An 18,614-nucleotide genomic window follows, 5' to 3' on the forward strand; every position below is an offset into this window, starting at 1 on the left:
GCCTCAAGTCTGACTGGCTCTAGAACAGAAGATAATTTTTTTTAAAAACAGTTCTGAGACATCATCTCTGATCATCTGCTCATGACACATTTGACTTAAGCACTCAAAATCCCACTCAGTAATTTGCCAGTAAGTAAAGTAAGTTCCAGCTGGCTAAAAAGAAGGTGATACATCACTTGTCATGTGTATGCAACACATCGTGGTATTGCCAGCTACCACTAAGCAATAATTGAATATTAATGGACAGAAGGATTACCTATCCCAATCTGGCACATGGACTGAGAAACTCAATATCCAAGGTCTCTGTTCCTTTTGAAGCTATCAGAATAAGCTCCCTAGACTAGGTAACAGAAATCTGTGACTATATATCTGAAAATGCCTGAGAACAAGAGGCATGCTTTAATCCTTCAGACTAATGTGAATCCTTCAGGTAATGTGAATTACCACTGCTATACACTCCTTGAAACAATACAAAAACAATACAAACAATTCCAGTTGAGCGATAAGGAAAGAACCATAGAATCATAGAATGGCCTGAGTTGAAAAGGACCACAGTGATCATCTAGTTTCAACCCCCCTGCTATGTGCAGGGTCACCAACCACCAGACCAGGCTGCCCAGGGCCACATCCAGAGCCACATCCAGCCTGGCCTTGAATGCCTCCAGGGATGGGGCATCCACAACCTCCTTGGGCAACCTGTTCCAGTGCGTCATCACCCTCTGTGTGAAAAATATGTATGGCCATACTGCCATGTAGCTCACTAAAGCTACAGAAGTCCACAGGGACATGCTGGCAAACACTGGAGCCTGAGTAAAAATGTCCTCCAAGTCTTGGGGCTGGGGGGAAAGAAAGTAGAAAGTACAACCTGGTAACAATCAAAATCATGTTTCTATGAAGGGCAGCTGAGGCTTTTACAGTTTTTATGAATCTAAAGAGCAGAGACCAGTCTAACAGCTGCTTAAGACCATGACACTTATTTTGGTAAGCTGCCCCTCAGGAGCCACTCTACTGAGCCAAAAAGCGTGGGCAACTTTTCTTCATTTAAGACTGCTACTTCAAGAGGTCTTTGAGAAGCACAGACGCATATTGCCTTAAAAGTGTAACCTTTTATCAGGAATGGTCCAACTTATTATGGGCATTGCTTTTTTCTCTGTATCGAACATACACATTTTGTACATATCTTTGGACCATACATTGTCTTGGACAACACTCTTGTACAGTTTGAATAGAGCTGGGAGAGGGATTCAATGATCCTCCCTTATGTTCACCTGTTTTTTTTTTGTGTGTTTCTACCATAATAGAAGGGCAGAGAGAGGCACAGGGTCGCATCAACCTCCTAGAACTATTTGCACAGATAAGTTTGACTGCTGTGTGAGCTAGGCAGGGAGGGGTGGGCACCACAACTAAACAAACTTTGGACTTCCTTTTCGGCTTCTGACACCTGACCCTGGATTCAGCTACCAGGCCTCGCGTTCCAGCACAGACACACCAGTTCTCTGCACTCTCCTGATTCATACAGCCAGCACATGACCTAGTCCACACCCAAGCAAGGCAAGGGAACACCCAGTTACACGATGAGCTGAAGAGGGGCTTGTACTCCCAACTCCCCAGTGATTTCACCGCTAAACAACGACCTTTCATCAGATCCTGTATTTAGCGTAAAGCTTGGGTAGAGCGGAGCCACAAAGGACAGCAATTCACGATGACCATTCTGACAAGCACAGATATTTCTGTATCATTTATTACGGCACGTTCTCATGGTAGCAATATGTTGGAGCCAACTATTGAGACACGATGCATACATCCTCCGTTCCAAGATTTTGAGTGCAGTTCTGCAGAACAGGTCAGCAATTGGCTACCCCTTGATGCCCTTCCACAGTGAACATAATTCACTATTTCTTGGGTGAGACTTTTCAAAACCTCATTGGTCAAAAAGGAAATCAAATTTCTTCTCATAACTTATCACATTATAATCAGAACATTGTAACAGATACCATAACATTTTTTCAAACCTCCTTTTACTAGTCCTTAATACCCATCTTGCTCACACAGTTTGCTAGATCCACAGTACATGAAAATTAGTGTTTCCCACATTTTTGGGGTGGTTTTATTGTTCCTGTCAGGTTTGTCTGATGGTTTTTTTGTGTTTTTTTTTTTTTGTTAAGACATTTCATACTTTGTTTTGGTCCCTGGCTTTAGCTCATGTTTGCTTTTTACACAGACAACTTTGGATATTCTAAGGCCCAAGCTGCTGGCAGGAAACTATTTAGCTTGTTCATGAGAAAACAGAAACAAAATAGAAAAGCTGTGGCAAAGAAGTGATTTCTTCGCAAAAATACTTCCCCATTAAGACCACCAAATAATCCTCTTCTTTTTCCTTTTTTTTTTTTCCAACTATAGACCCAGGTGTCTGAAGCAAAAGTGATGACTGCACACAACTAGTATATTTAGTAAGCATAAAATACAAGCAAGGAAGAAATTTTAAAATAAAGTCACACTGAAAATTCTTGTTCTTTGCACATAGGGTCTGCAAAGTCCTTTAATTCTGAAAAAGACACATTCTGATTTCTTAATACTTCAAAGAGCAACCACAGTAGTTTTCTTACTACACCTATATGCACTGTCTTTCCTCATGCCTATTTGTTTATTAAAGACTCAATCACACAACTGTACCTTCTCAGAAAACCACTGAACTTAGTGAATCAACTTATTTTTACATCAAGAGGAGATCTTTTAAAGAACCCACCCTTACGAGACCTCCTTTGTGAAGTTACTCAGTCACCCTCTCTGCCCTAAGACAGCAATCACATACATTTTATTATTACAGAAATATATAACACAAAATCACAGAATGGCCAGGGTTGGGAGGGACCCCAAGGATCATGAATCTCCAACCCCCTGCCACAGGCAGGGCCACCAACCTCCCCATTTCACACTAGACCAGGCTGCCCAGGGCCCCATCCAACCTGGCCTTGAACACCTTCAGGGATGGGGCATCCACAACCTCTCTGGGCAGCCTGTTCCAGCACCTCACCACTCTCTCTGTAAAGAACTTCCCCCTGACATCCAACCTAAATCTCCCCTCCCTCAACTTAAAACCATTTCCCCTTGTCCTGCTGTTATCAACCCTTTCAAAGAGTTGATTCTCCTCCTGTTTGTAGGCTCCCTTTAGGTACTGAAAGGCTGCAATGAGGTCAGCCCACTGCCTTCTTTTCTCCAGGCTGAACAAGCCCAGCTCCCTGTCTTTGTAACACAGTATTCCATAACACCAAAACATCTCCAACTGCTTTGAAGAATCACCCATCCTTTCTTTTCTTCTTTCCCCTACCCCAATAAAAAAATTAGATACCCCAATCAAACAATTGCCCTTCAGATCGGAGGAGAGGGAAGGAAGAGTCACAGATCATCATCTGAACAAAGGCAGTCCATTTTGAAATGGTGAGGGATATTTCACCTGCTTTACAAAAGGATACCAGATCCTTAATAAAAAAAACATTCTAGCAATACAGGCTCATAGCAGAACTTGCACCAATATCAGACAACTGGTATTTTTAGAACATAATGACTACTCCAAGACTGTTTTCAAAGTAACATGGGGCACTACCATCAGTAAGCCAAGTTACAAACAATAGCCAAAATTATCATTTGTTCAGAATTGTTTGGCACAGACATCTACAATTAGCTACAGGATTTCCTTCTGAATTCCAAAGGGACTTCCACTTTCCTGTCTTCCTTTACCGGGGTTGAACATCAGGAACAAACAAGGTGCTGCTGCTTCCCGAAAGAGGAAGAGAAGGGGTAAAAAAAATAACCAAACACAGTGCTGACAGTAAGAAAAGAAAGAAAAGTCAATTTTCTTAGAATTAATCATCCGCAGGTAGACTGAAAATAACCTTTAAGAATCAACTTCTAAGCTAAAAAGGAGGCTTCCTACTTCCATTAGTAAGAAAGCATCATTCCTTTTCATGAAATAATTTAAATGCTTACAATGCAAACACTCAGTCTTCCAGAAAAGCAATGTGCTGCAGTATGAAAGTTGTTGCTACCACATCTAATTTTGATAGAGAGTTATCAGACAAACAAAATAAAATAAAACTTGGGGGTGGCCGGCTTTAAAAGCTCAAGGATGTTTAATTTATTAATCTTTATCCTCATGTTACATAATAACTCCAAAAGAGTGACAAACACTGTTTCCCTTTCCTTTCCCATTCCTCACCAAAGCATCTTCTAATTCTCCACTTTCACAGGGTAAAATCAGACTCTAAGTAAGGATGTATTCACCTACAATTCATTCTCAGGACTGCATCTTATTGTTCAAAAATGAAATGCAAGAAGGTGACATTGCAAGATGAAAAATACAACTCTTTGTACAGTAAAAGAATTTGCAATTCCACAATTGCAAATTCTAAGCTAACAAATAATGAGGTAGCTTACTTCCCCAGGAAGGTCCAAATGGTTTTCCTGCGTAATTGGCTAAGTAGAGGTGCATAAAGGAATGATCTAGTTATACCTGTATTTTGCTGTGTCAAAGATCTGTTGCTACACTAGCTTAAGACCCATAGATGGCAGCATTGACACAGTAATTAATCATCACCACACCCCACGTCAAAATGCATTTCACACCGTCTTTTATTGGAAGCTAAATCCTGTTTCCAACTGTCAAATCTATTAGCACCAGGCAATATAAGCACCAAGCCATGAACTGCATGACAGTACAGAGAAGCCAGATTCAACACCACTATCAGAAGGTACTATATTAAATAGTCAAGTAATTGTGACACCATCATCTTGGAAATAAAATACAACATTAGATAAAATTAAGCGCTATAGGCAACTGGTATATTTCTTGATTATCTACACATGCTGTCTAATTAGAAAGAAGGAACAGAGATATGTCCCACATCTATTCACTTTTACTGCCCTTCCTTCTTTCCTTCCTTCACTGCACCTAAATCAAAATAGAGCCTTACATTTCCTCCAGGTTCTGCTGCAGTGCCGTTAGAGCCCCACCAGCACACAGTTCACAGCTCAATTACAGGCAAATGAAAACACAGACTCACACGCTGGCTGAGGCTGGCAGGAAGATCTGGACCCATCTGCTCCAGCAGCACCACCCAGAGCAGGGTGCCCAGGCCCACGGCCAGGCGGTTCTGGAGAGCTGCAGGGAGGAGACCCCACAGCCTCTGGGCAGCCTGTGCCAGTGCTGCCAGTGCTCCGGCACCCGCACAGCGCAGCACTGCTCCTGGTGTTCAGGGGGAGCCTCCGGGGATACAGTCTGTGCCCAGGGCCTCCTCTCTTGGCACAGGGCACCTGTGAACAGAGACTGTCTCTGTTCTTTGTGCAACCTCCCTCCAGGTGTTTATAGACATCAGTGAGCCTCCTCTTCTCCAGGCTGGGCAGTTCCAGCTCCCACAGCCTGTTTAATAAATGTTCCAGCCCCCTGGCTGCTCTGGTAGCCATCTCCTGGGATCCCCGCAGTTATGCCCAAGTCTCTCTTGTATTCTGGGGCTCAGAACTGGACACAACTCAGGATCTTCTGTTTAACAATATACCACATGTTCTGGGATAAGAATGAAAATGCATAGCATGAATGTGTTCAGAAAAGGATAGCTACACAAGCTTAGCTTTAGCTGCCTTTCTTTTCTTATTGCCATCATTACTAACACAACACTTTCACAAAGAAACTCAGTGCCTACATTATTGAATTTAAAATCCATGTCCTACCTTATTCTGCTAGGCTCCTTGCTGCAATAAGCCTCAATAGTTTCACCTCCTCTCTCTCTCTCTCTCAGATCTGTAAATGCATATTTGGTAAGAAAGAACAGAGCTCACTAACAGGGCAGATACAGACTTGGGATGCGATGGAAAAGATAAGAGCCTTTATTTCTTGCCTTGCAGAAGTTCATTTCGAAGTGCAAAAAAGAATGACATGCAAATAATCAGCCTTCACAATGTGTTTGAGTAGCACACCTCCATTGGCACTTTTCATACAGCATTAACAGCAAAAAGATAGACAGAATGGCAAGCCTGCATGTCAGGTGCAAAGACAGTGACTTCTCTGCAACCATTTGGCAGCAGCCAACTCTGCTGTCTTGCTTTGCCAGCTCTCAGCATCAGCTGGACCTGTCCCAGTGCCCAGGTGCCTGTTCCATGCCCTGAGCACGCTTGTGCTCACCTTATCCTCCACTCCTTTCCAAGAACAGTGCTGAGGACACACCAAGCAACCCTGCTCTGTGGAGACCCGCTGTTCCATGGCAGGACCTGAGCTGCTTTGGCCTGTCCATATGGTTAGCAAGAACCCCTCCTCTCCTGAATACTTCTTTTCGTATCAGCTCATCCTCACCGACTGCAGCAAACCAAGCTTCACAACGTCAACACATCTCTGTATTCATTAATTTGTGCCAGAGACAGGTGGCATGGAAGAATAGTACAGGAGTGACAGAAGACTGTCACTTCATGACAGCAAGCTACCTGCCAGGGCTGGGCACCAAGCACAGGAATGCCACATGGAGAAAGGTGTCCTTGAACTTAAAGGACATTGCTTGTTCTAATTCTGCAGCTCTTCTGATTTCTGGCACTTCACTGATGTGCTAAAGCATATGGAGCACTTCTTTGTTATTTAATTTATAATTATATATCCTCTGGCTGGTAACCAAGCAGAGGTTGTCAAAGCTCCTGAGCTCTGGAGAAGTCAAAATGATTTTCTCTACCTTCTGCACCAGACTTCATCAAACATCTTGAATATAACAGCTCTCAGTAAAGAAATATCTTTTGAAACACTAACTCCATGTCTGGGAGGCATACTAAGTTTCGAAACACTACTCCTACACACTTGAGTGGTTCAACAGTAAAAATATCACACACTGCATAATCAGTCCGGAAGGAATATTTGAACATAGTCACCTGGACAGTGCCTAACAGGAGCAAATACCACATTGGATAGCACAGCCCTGACAATTTCAGTCATTTTTAAAAAAAAAGCTTAATACTCATATCGATTTTAAATAGTTACAAAATATTTGTGATGGGAAATCTGTACTTCTGGCAAAAGAAAAGCTGTTTCTCAATGTAACAGAACAAAGGTGGAAAGCTGAACACAGACCCAACATTTTAAGAAATCTGCCATAGGCAATATGGATTTCATCAACAAGCATGGAGCTGTTTTGTCTCCATCAGAAAAGGGGTGGCCAGCAGGGAGGTGATTGTCCCTCTCTACTCTGCTGTTGTGAGGCCCCATCTGGAGTACTGTGTCCAGGCCTGGAGCCCCCAGTACAAGAAAGACAGAGAGCTGTTGGAGAGGGTCCAGAGGAGGGCCACAACGATGATCAGGGGACTGGAGCACCTCCTCTATGAGGACAGGCTGAGGGAGCTGGGCTTGTTCAGCCTGGAGAAAAGAAGGCTGCGGGGTGACCTCATTGCAGCCTTTCAGTACCTAAAGGGAGCCTACAAACAGGAGGGGAATCAACTCTTCGAAAGGGTTGATAACAGCAGGACAAGGGGAAATGGTTTTAAGTTGAGGGAGGGGAGATTTAGGTTGGATGTCAGGGGGAAGTTCTTCACAGAGAGAGTGGTGAGGTGCTGGAACAGGCTGCCCAGGGTGGCTGTGGATGCCCCGTCCCTGGAGGTGTTCAAGGCCAGATTGGATGGGACCCTGGGCAGCCTGGGCTAGCACTAAATGGGGAGATTGGTAATCCTGCACGTGGCAGGGGGTTGGAGATTCATGATCCTTGAGGTCCCTTCCAACCATGGCCATTCTGAGATTCTGTTTTGGTATTTGGCATGGGGTAATATCATAGAATCCTCAGAGCTGGAAGGGACCTTTAAAGGTCATCTAGTCCAGCTTCCCTGCAATGAACAGAGACATCCACATAGATCAGGTAGCCCAGGGCCTGATTCAGCCTCACCTTGAAAGTCTCCAGGCATGGGATATCAACCATTTGCAAATACACAGATGGTGAGATTGCTGCAGTGTAACAAACTGCTGTCTCTAGTCCACTACTAGACATCTCAGAGTTGCAAATTTCAATACATCTCAACAAATTTTTGAAATACTGCTTCTTTCAAAGGCTGATGTTGCCAAGCAGAGGAACTGTCAGTCTGATGCACTGCGTACTTTTAGGGTATTCAGTGACATGGGATGTGTCCTGGCTGCACAGAAACAAACAAAACCTTAGGAGAAATACAGAATAGCAATTTCATTACTGATATTATTTTTTTTTCAAAAGGGAAAACCAGTAACTCCGTCCTCAAACTACACCATATTTTAGCCAAACCCAGAATAGAAAGCAATACACCACAGCAAGCAGAACGTGCCAGGTATGGCTAGCTAGGCTGCAGCCCCTTTTCAGCTGCTCTGTTTCCCATCCCAGCAGCTCTGCTGCACACAGCATTTATAATTACTCCATGTTGTTGCACATGAGAAGAGGGACAGCTATGCCAGAACCCAGCCTCTGAGTAACATACGCCAAAGCCAGAAAAAAACCTGCAAGGAATTTATGCATTTATTGCCTCCACAATTTTAACTGGTGGTCTATTATTCATGGCCTTCACCACGGTACAACACAATATGAGTAAAAAAAAGCGAGACACAATTTCATCATGTTTGAGAACTGTAACCCGAAATTGCATTTGTGAACTCACCCACAACAGCAGGCTGGTAAGTGAACAGGCTGGCTCATGTGGACAGCTGCTTCCTGTACCATTGGCTGTGCAAGAAGCTTCAGTTCATTCTTTCCAACCAGTCCAAACGATGCCAAGTTTAGAAAGAAATGGAAAACACAAGCTCAAGCCAAAGCAGAGGGTAAATATTCTGCCCCTTCAGTGCAGAACTTCAGCTTACACGACGTGGTAAGCAGATAGGCAAAATGCACTCTGCTGCATTATAAGTAAACAACCGAGAAAGAAAACCAAGCACTACCTGTCTCCTGCAAGAACAACAGCATGAAGACAATCCCCTCAGTGATGCATTTTGACATCATTGCAAGTGATCTGACTGACTTCTTTTAAGGCTTACCAGTGAAGTCAGGGCAGCACACCACACACGCACCGTGCTTTACTCTCAGACATGAAGCACGTTGGCTTGGCTTTGAACTACTCAAAGGTGGCTTTAACAGAAGCTAGCATTCTCCCTGAACATCAGAACAAAACAAAACAAAAAAACAGCCGTGGATGGAACCGAACATTCATTTCAGTAAACACTCCCTTCAGAGGAAAACCACTGTGAGACACTCATCTCTAGCTGACAAAACAGTACAGAATAAGAGGCAAACAGAAAGAACAGCAGGTGCTTCCTACAACAGAAGCTGCAGCACCAGGGGAATGCAGCACAGCAGAGAGACCAGCTACCTCCCTCAAACCACAGCCAGTGCAAGTGTTCACACCCAGCATGCACCCAGAATTAATTCTGCGCTCTCTCTTTAGCTCTGGTATGCCCTTAAGTTGAAGGTGCCTCAAGAGTTTTGTAGATTGGTTACCAAAGAATAAAATGCTCCTGTCCACAAGAGCTGAAAAGCCAGGTATTCTTTTTCAGGAGCTGCATACTCTTTTTTTAAACATTTCAACAATATCTGTGTCACTGGACTTCAGTGACCTTTCACTAAACTCGAAAACAGCATGAGTGACTCATCCTTCTGGAGCATGCTCCAGAGTTGTTATGTTAAGGATAAAGCCTTAGTTTTCAACACTGTTTAGTCCTTCACATGTTCTTTTGTAAAACACATCTTTTTAAAATAGTCTTTAACCCAAACTATTGATATTTCTATAGGATGGACTGGGCAGGATTTATAGCTCGTTGCACCTGAGAGATCTTTAAAATGATTACAAAAAATAAGTATCAGCCAATCTGAAAAGGGAAGTCCAAATGTTTAAAGATATCACCGATCTACATACTGGAAACTATACCAAACTCCACCTTGTGGTTAGGTCATCTGTCACTGATGTGTGCAAATATCTATGCACTACCATAAGCCCATTGAACAGAGACAGATTACATGATTCCAGAGCAGAGCATATTCTTCACAGAAGTTACTTTCAGTACTAGGGGGAGATCACCTGCTGACATTACTCTTACAGTCAGTGAAAAAGGATGATCCCACAAACAAACCTGATTCCAGCTGTGTCTGGGCTGTAGGACTTTGTTGCTTCTGGAACCACGTGCAATCCTGGTAAATTCTTGACTGCATGTCAGGAGGAGATCAAAATACTGTGCCCTTCCTCAACACATATCTCTTGTCTGTTCCTTGGCAGAGGAAAAAAAATGGAGGCAAACAGAGGTAACAAGCTCTCCATGGCCTGCTTCAACATCCTAATGACAGCCTGAGAACTGCCACTGATGAAAACTCTGCAGAGAATCTGGAATATCTCCTTCTCTGAATGGCTCTTTTGAAGTTTGGCTCTTTTTTTTGACTGATTTCTTGACTGACTCCCTTAGCTATTAGCTACTGAGGATATTCCCATCCCACCACAGGTGTCTGTTGGGACACAGTTGATAGATTTTATTCCATTTCAATAATGGCTGAACATTCTTTACAAAGCCTATTTCTGCAAACCTGTTAAATAGGAGAGCCATTATTTTTCAGACATCAAGGCACTGCTGCAGCGTTAGTAAATTACGGTTGGTGCAGATTTAAACAAAGCAAAGTCTTCCAGAGAATCAAACTTCTCACTTCAAACACACACAGTGAGCTCCTGTCACTTTCAGGCTGAATACTACCCCAGCCAATTTAAATAAAACGGGGATTTCCATGAAAATGACTGCAGTCTAAAGAGAATATTTTAGCACCGTGCTTATTAGAAACTTTCCACAACCAAGATGTGTATTTTTTGTCCTTACCCTTTTGTAAAAATATCAACCCAAAGCAGGCTTCTTCACAATTGAATCAAAGAATGATTTGGGTTGGAAGGGACCTTTAAGATCATGTAATTCCAACCCCCTGCTATAGGCAGGGACACCTCCCTCCAGACCAGGTTGCTCACAGCCCCATCCAACCTGGCCTTTATCACAAACAATTCAGAAAGTATTTTAACATGATATTTAGTACAATTGGCTTGGCCACAGTGGAAATATTATATCAGGTATGAGAACTACGAGGTCACAAATCCTGCAAGTTACCTTGTATGCGTATGAAATGTTAAAAAGACACTTTTAAGTATGACCAATAGCAAGCTCAAAACTAGCTAGATTGCGTCACTGCTTCCTGCTGTGAAGAGCTATTTTATAGCATAGCGAGGCTGAGCAGAAAAGAGGAAGTCTAAAGCTTCTACAGACGAGGGACTATGAAACAAACATGGCAGCAGACACTTTGTACTGCACAAAACGTAAGTTACAAACCATTACTTTGCATCAGTAATGTAACTTGGATGTATATGCATAGTGTTAAGATTTACTTCTTTCTTCAGAAACTGAACACAGGTGTATATTCTGGGACTAATGAACTGAAATCTAATTCTTTAGAGTGCTTAATGCCTTCAAACCATAAGCAGCATTCTCTAAATAATGTTCAAAGCAAAATGAATGTTTGTATAAATAACAGTCCCCTAATCGTTGTTCAGGTTTTTTACAATGAATTTAAAAATATGTCGTAACTAAAGCAGTAAATATGTTATCACTAAATAAAAAAAAAAAACCAACCTCGTTTTCATTAAATGAAAAACACAAAACTATCTTGTTGCTTGGTCTCTCTATGATCCACTGAAAGCCCTGACCTCCTTGATGAAATGTGAGGAAATGTAAAGGGATAGAAGGAGATAAAAAATGTAGGAGGAGAGTTGAGGGTTTGGGAAGAGAGATACACAGAAAATCCTTAGAATGGGATTTACTCATACTAAAACTCTAAAGGAAAATAATTAATTCTAGTTTTGCCCTGAAAGTCTCTGTTCTTGCTCATGAAATCTAGATAGACTTTACAATTCTTGTTAGTTACAAAGAACCTCAGCCATAATTAAAATATAAAGCATGTTGACATAACATATGGACCGATGTCAGCTCAATAATTCAAGATTAGCACAGACAGCTGGAAACCAGTTATTCCAGGAGCTATTCAGAAAGTGTTCAGCCTAGAGAAGAGAAGGCTCCAGGGGCACCTGAGAGTGGCTGTCCAGCAAAGGAGGGTGATAAGAAAGAAAGGGACAGACTCTGCTATAATAGTAATAATATAATACTATATAATGTAATATATATATAACATATACAATATATATTATAATAAGTATTATAATTATAATGATATTATATATTATAATAATACATATTATAATAATATATAATATGTATTATATATATTATATATAATAATATAATAGTCTGCTATAATAGCACAAAGCAAAGGACTAAAGAAGGGGAGATTTAGATTGGGTATGAGGAGGAAGTTTTTTTAAATGAGGGTGGTGAGTCTGCCCAGAGAGGTGGTAGATGCCCCATCCTTGGAGACATTCAAGGATAGGGCTCTGAGCAACCTAGTCCAGCTGTGGATGCCCCTTTCATTGCAGGGGAGTTGGACGAGATGACCTTTAAGGGGTCCTTTTCAACTGAAATGATTCCACAATTTTAAGCGCTTTTATAAACAGAACAAATTAAATGCTCTCATTATGAAAGATAGCAACCCAGGCAAAACTGTCCAATCAGAGATGCATGAAGACCTACTTGGGCTGATCTCAACTTGGAATCCAGGTTGACAAGTACACACAAGACAAGTACTGACAAGAGAAAAACAACCAAAAATAACTGAATCATTGTACCTGTGTATAAATGCAGAGAGGCTCTTTTTTTTTCCCCCAAACATAATTAATTCTTAACTGCATAAATGTCAAATTTCGGATTCCTAAAAAGTAAATTTACAATAAATACATAACATTTGGCAACACTGACTACTACAACTAAATTGAAGAAAAAACAAAACACTTTCTGTTAGAGTATGTCCATTCTCTGAAACAATTGGCACCACTTCAAAATAATCTGCAAATAAGCCACACAGCCCCAGTTTTCCAGTTACAAGTTCAAACCAGATTCAGCTTCCTCTCTTCCCATCAACATCAACATGCTAGTTATTACAGAAACAAGACTTGACTAGAAATGACTACAGTTACTGCAAGCCCAAAGGGGAGAGCAAAACCAAAACTCATGTCCCTTATTAACATTCATCTATAAAAACTGAATTCTTCTACCTGTCTTATATTCAGTTTACAGACTGGTCAGGATCTGGATATAGGTAGTAATGAACTATGTCATAAACAACCATCAGCAACAGAAAATACGAGGGGAAAAAATTGGATTTTTTTTTTTTAATTAAATCTTATGAGGACTTTATTCCACAATCTTAAGAATATTTTTAATATTAAACATTGGCATGAGTGTACACAGCCACAAAGCTTTGCTGAAGAACTATTTTGAAATAAAGTTTCTGAATCGTTTCCAACAATGCAAAAAGAACTTATTTAAATGTGTGGGATTTTTTTCTAGCAATATGTAGACAAATTTATGTAATAGTAATAAAACTGGGACAGTACAATAAATATTACTTCAGATGTGCTACAAGCACGTGCTACAATATTTTCTGTCACACATATGCCATCTACCCAAAACAGACACTGGAGGTGTTCAAGGCCAGGTTGTATGGGTCCTAAGCAGCCTGAGCTGGTGGGGGGCTGCCCTGCCATAACAGGAGGGTTGGGATAGAAGGGCTTTGAGGTCCCTTCCAACCCACACCATTCTGTGATTCTGTGAAATTATGCTGCTGGAGTTAGTCAGATGCTTGTCACAAATTGGAAGATCAGTCAAACAACCAACTCACTCTTTCCTCCTCCTCTTCAGAAAGTTGCCACATGGCTGGGTAAAAGGCCAAACCAGAGAAGCTCCCCCATGCGAAGTCGCAGTGCAATAAAACAGAGAGCCAGGAAAGAGGGGGAAGGGTGGGCTCACAAAAACACCCCTGCAGGTATCAGGCAACACCCGCCTTCTGCAAGGGACTCCAGAATAAGATGGGGGACAATCTTATCAGTTGAGTCTGCACAATGAAATTTGAGATTTCAGACTCCCAGCTGAAAGAAGGAACAGTGGATGGTTCATTCTGAAGCTCTGGGAATAAAGACTTTACTCAACCCGCAGAGCCATTAAGATAGATTTTTAATGTCTTTCATGAGCAACAGCATGCACACACATATTCTTTTGAGATCTACGTAGTTTCTACACCATTAAAATGCAATGTAAATACCTCACTTAGCATATCCAAATGTTACTACATGTCATGCTCACTTCTTTCTTTTCATAACTAGCCAATTTTTTCAGCAGGAACAAGCTGAAGAAATATTCTTTAGAAAATAGCTCTGTTACTACAATTACAGCCATTTCTATCTAATTATCGGCTATTGGAACGCATTCAAAAATAGTTGAGCAATCTTGACTTTCTCATTCCTCTTAAGTAACTGTATATTTAATTAATATAGCTTATCAAAACTATTTCTCATAAATCTGACAGCACATGTACTTTCTTCATGGCATTGTATGTATTCAGTCAGAAAAAGCAACAAAAGTAGCACACTTTTCCCTACCAGACAATACAAAACCCCATTCTACAAAAATTTGCATTTGTTTTTTTAAAGAAAGTTTTTACTTGAAGGAGAATAATCTTCCTCTGTCATCTATTTTCAGGGTTTTAATGGGCGTGCAACAACTATTCCTAAAACCAATTACGACATGATGCTTGAGAATCACTACCCTGAAGAATACAGGATTTCATCACTGGTCTTCTACAGTTTTGTATTCACAGTAGGACTGGTAGTGAATGCCACAGCACTATGGGTTTTCAGCTGCACTACCAAGAAGAGAACCACTATAACCATATACATGATGAATGTGGCATTCCTTGACATAGCCTTTATACTTTCCTTGCCTTTTCGGATAATCTACCATGGGAAAGAAACATGGCCTTTTGGAGATATATTCTGTCGGATTATCAGTGCTTTCACTGTATTTTATCCAGCCATTGCTCTGTGGTTGCTTGCTTTCATAAGTGTAGACAGATTTATGGCTATTGTCCAGCCCAAACATATCAAAGAACTGAAAAATACAAAAAAAGCCCTGCTGGCTTGTACGGGGATCTGGATAATGACCCTTGCAACAACTTCCCCATTGCTCTTCCTACGTTCTGATCCAGACAAAGCCTGCAATATCACCACCTGCAAGAAAATGCTCGATATCATCCATTTAAGGGAAGTAAATATGTTGAACTTTTCTCGCTTGATATTTTTCTTTTTGATTCCCTTGCTTATTATGATGGGGTGCTACCTAGTCATTATTTACAATTTTATCCATGGCAAGACTTCCAAGTTGAAGCCTAAGGCCAAAGAGAGATCCATAAGAATCATAGTTACTTTGATTGCTCAAGTACTTGTGTGCTTTGTACCCTTTCACATTTGCTTCGCCCTCATGATGTTAAATGAAGGTACAAGTTACAATCCATGGGCAGCCTTTACCACCTTTCTCATGAACCTCAGCACTTGCTTGGATGTCATACTGTACTATATTGTTTCTAAACAATTTCAGGCTAGAGTCATCAGTGTCATCCTTTATCGCAATTACCTCCGAAGTGTGCGCAGGAAGAGTTTTCGAACTGCAAGTGTAAGATCACTCAATAATATCAACAGTGAAATGATATAAAAAAAAAAAAAAACAAAAAGTAAAAACATTAGAGGGATTCTCTCATGAAAACAAGAGATTATTCTTCCAAATTCCAGAATTTTGGCTCCGCTGGAAAATGTTCTGTGCCCGGAAGTAACAGATGTTTGTTGCACTGTAACTATGCAAGACGTACAATGATAATGGCACTTCTGCATGTTTGCTCAACAGCCTTTGTAAATCTGAAATGAACTAAAACTTAGTATCAGTGTTAAACTGCCCACCACTTTTGTCATCTTAACAAATTGTAGCTATCACCAGACAAGAAATAACCATTAGTGTAATAAAGCACTAACATTGAAAAACTGTGATGCAGGGTATCATCTATTGTTCATAATTACACAGCCTAACAATCTTAAACTACTATATATCCCACTCTTCTAAAATCAGCTTCATTTTCTCCTGACCAATATGTCAGTATGACTTAAAAAGTACAAATATTTCACCAAAATATTTACTTGACGCAAATTTCCTTCTAACAGCTTATGCAGACATAGATAAAAAGTCATAAAAAATTAGTAGCTGAAGTGCTCGTTAGTTCACTGTGTGATATGTACACTTATTACACTCAACACTTTTTATACAGATGAAAATGCTAAATTTGCTTAGATACTCTAGCAGCTTATGCGTGCCTAGCAGCTGTGTTCCAGCACAAAAACATTGCAGTGTTATTCAAGCTTTAGACTCCTTTTGAATCCTCACACATCACGAGGAATGTATACTTGTAACAACAAAACACATGCTTTATCTTTATTATTAGATCAGCCTTTTGCTACTTTCAAAGGATACACTAAAAAAGTAAAGCTCTGTAATCTTAGCATGGTGCTCAGCATCTAAACTCTTGCCTCATGAGCTTCTATTACTACCTCAGAGCATGTGACATCTGGAAACTCAAGTCTATATGAGGCTGATGTCTCTTAACCACAAAGGCTCTGCAAGCTCTATGGTTCTACTACAACAGATACACCTCCTATTATTAATGGCAGAAATGTCAAATACAGATGACACAAAATTCAACCACTAAATACCTTAAAGCTTTAAGAACTTTAAATGCAAACAAATTAAATAATATGCTCAAGCTTTGAAATACACACGTATGAAATACCAGAATGAAATGCATATAACTGCATTTAAAAGTGAACATAAAGATACGAATTAGAGTTAAGCTTTCTTTGGCATTTAAGAAAGAAATCAGTACCAACCTGATTTCATTTACAGGTTTATTGAACAAAAATAAATATGGTGCTAATTTGTGCACTGTAAGCCACTTCTCAGTCATGCTGACAATGGATCTGGCGCTAACAGAAAGGAAAATCATCATCAGGTGGATAAATTTTAAGAACCTTAGCCTCAGATCACAATTAGAAAATGAGTGTTAGAAAATATTTCTACCACAAAACATTTACACTGGAGTTCAAAAGGATTATACTTAATTTAAAAGGTTACATGAAGAAAAGCTTTTAAATTCAAATCTACACAAAATATTCCCTTAAAATCCTATCTAAAATAACACTAGGAGCTACTTACAAACCAGAAGGCAAGCTGTTGATGGTGATGCCAAATACATACTGAGCAGCTTCTACAAGGAGAAGATCAAACAAAGTTGACAGCATCCAAGCACCCAGTAGAAAGGACTAGAAAGAAAAAGGTTAATTTTAATTCAATTGCTTAAAAATAAGATTTTAATATATCTCTTAAATAAGAAAATCACTACACTAGTTCAGTCAAGACAAATATAATATTTAGCACAGCGTAAATTCAGATGTAAATGTTTAAATGCTGAAGAATGAAAAAGAGTTTGATTCGTTACCAAAAATAAATTCTGTGGATGCAGTAACTTTCAACTGATACAGATGCAAACTTAGAATAACCCACTGATTGCAAGATGAACTTAAATTCTGACTTACAGAAACTCAAATCACCTTAAAACTCTTAAACATATATTTCTATATGGAATATTAGTAATAAAAACCACAATATTAATCTAAGACTACAAGATTCAAAACAGTGTAGAAAGTAATTTCTGATAAAAGGAGAAAAGCAACTCCAGAACTTACTGAAAATTTTCTGCTGCCGTATCTTCTTTCAAATATTCTGAAGTTGTAAATGAGCAGACTGCTGCAGAATGTGTCTTTCAGATCAAGGCATATCACTCTCCCACATACAAGTCTCCAAATCTAGAAGGTTGAAGATTGTTACATTAAGTCTCTCTAACCTCACAGAAATTCTTCAGAGCACTTGTGCTCAGAGTGAAGAAATATAAGACTAAACTCAGACAGCAGGAAGGCAGTATGGCATTAAAAGAGGGAAATAAAGAACTAGAATTCTATAGAGATTTCAAGAAGACTGTTTAAAAATGTCTTCAAACAAGAAGTCTATCTATTAAAACAGATCTACAATTTAAATCAAGTCAACCCCGATTTTCATGATCCTAGTTTGTGTTTACAAATAAAAATGGAAACACTAACCCTAGTAAATTGTATACATTATCAAAAAATTATTTTTAAGTGACCTCCAGAGACCATCTAAACCAGTGTACTGCACAAAGTACGTTTAATCAGTTCAGTCTGCTTGCAACCATGTCCAGTCAAGACTTGAACATCCACAAAAAATGGAAGCTCCACAACCTCCCTAGGCAACTTGTTGCAGTACTTGGCCAATCTCACAGATAAGAAAAATAAACCAAGCATTTTTATCTATGCAGAAGTTCCTAAGTTCCAACTTTTGTTTGTTACCTCTTGTTCTAATCAAAGTGCACTTCCAAGCAGAGTCTGGCTCCAGCTCTTCTGTAATCATTTATCAGGTACTTTGCAGACAGGACTAAGGTATCTTCTCTCCACCTTCTTTTCTCAAGGCTTTTCACCAAGTTCTCTCAGTCTCTCCTAGAGCATACCACATGCTCTAACCCTCTGTCATTCTTGGTGGACCCACTCCAGTGGGGTTC

The 18,614-nt window shown here is 40.2% G+C and overlaps 2 protein-coding genes across 4 annotated transcripts in view; one reads left to right on the forward strand and one right to left on the reverse strand.

Moving 5' to 3' along the window:
• Window positions 1-18,614, reverse strand: part of UBAC2 (UBA domain containing 2) — a 93,247-nt gene that overhangs the window by 64,014 nt on the left and 10,619 nt on the right. The window contains exons 3-5 of one of the 3 annotated variants that reach the window (XM_052664428.1): window positions 17,728-17,847; window positions 17,198-17,304; window positions 16,873-16,968 (exon numbers count right to left, since the gene is read on the reverse strand). In XM_052664428.1, the coding sequence (XP_052520388.1) occupies window positions 16,873-16,968; window positions 17,198-17,304; window positions 17,728-17,847 (323 nt within the window). The remainder of the gene's footprint in view (window positions 1-16,872; window positions 16,969-17,197; window positions 17,305-17,727; window positions 17,848-18,614) is intronic. The other 2 variants (XM_052664430.1, XM_052664429.1) reach the window with 2 other exon arrangements.
• Window positions 11,152-15,706, forward strand: GPR18 (G protein-coupled receptor 18). The gene is made up of 2 exons (XM_052664437.1): window positions 11,152-11,316; window positions 14,645-15,706. Exons 1-2 carry the CDS (start codon window positions 11,275-11,277, stop codon window positions 15,650-15,652), a joined length of 1,050 nt encoding a protein of 349 aa, XP_052520397.1. The 5' UTR covers window positions 11,152-11,274; the 3' UTR covers window positions 15,653-15,706.

Source organism: Tympanuchus pallidicinctus, unplaced genomic scaffold (assembly GCF_026119805.1).
Source record: "Tympanuchus pallidicinctus isolate F22 unplaced genomic scaffold, pur_lepc_1.0 scaffold6, whole genome shotgun sequence".
Lineage (NCBI taxonomy): Eukaryota > Metazoa > Chordata > Aves > Galliformes > Phasianidae > Tympanuchus > Tympanuchus pallidicinctus.

Coding starts and splice junctions, on each gene's coding strand:
- GPR18 (XM_052664437.1), top strand. CDS start 11,275: ATGAAACAAACATGGCAGCAGACACTTTGTACTGCACAAAAC. Junction 11,317..14,644: donor CACTTTGTACTGCACAAAAC/GTAAGTTACAAA, acceptor ATCTATTTTCAG/GGTTTTAATGGGCGTGCAAC.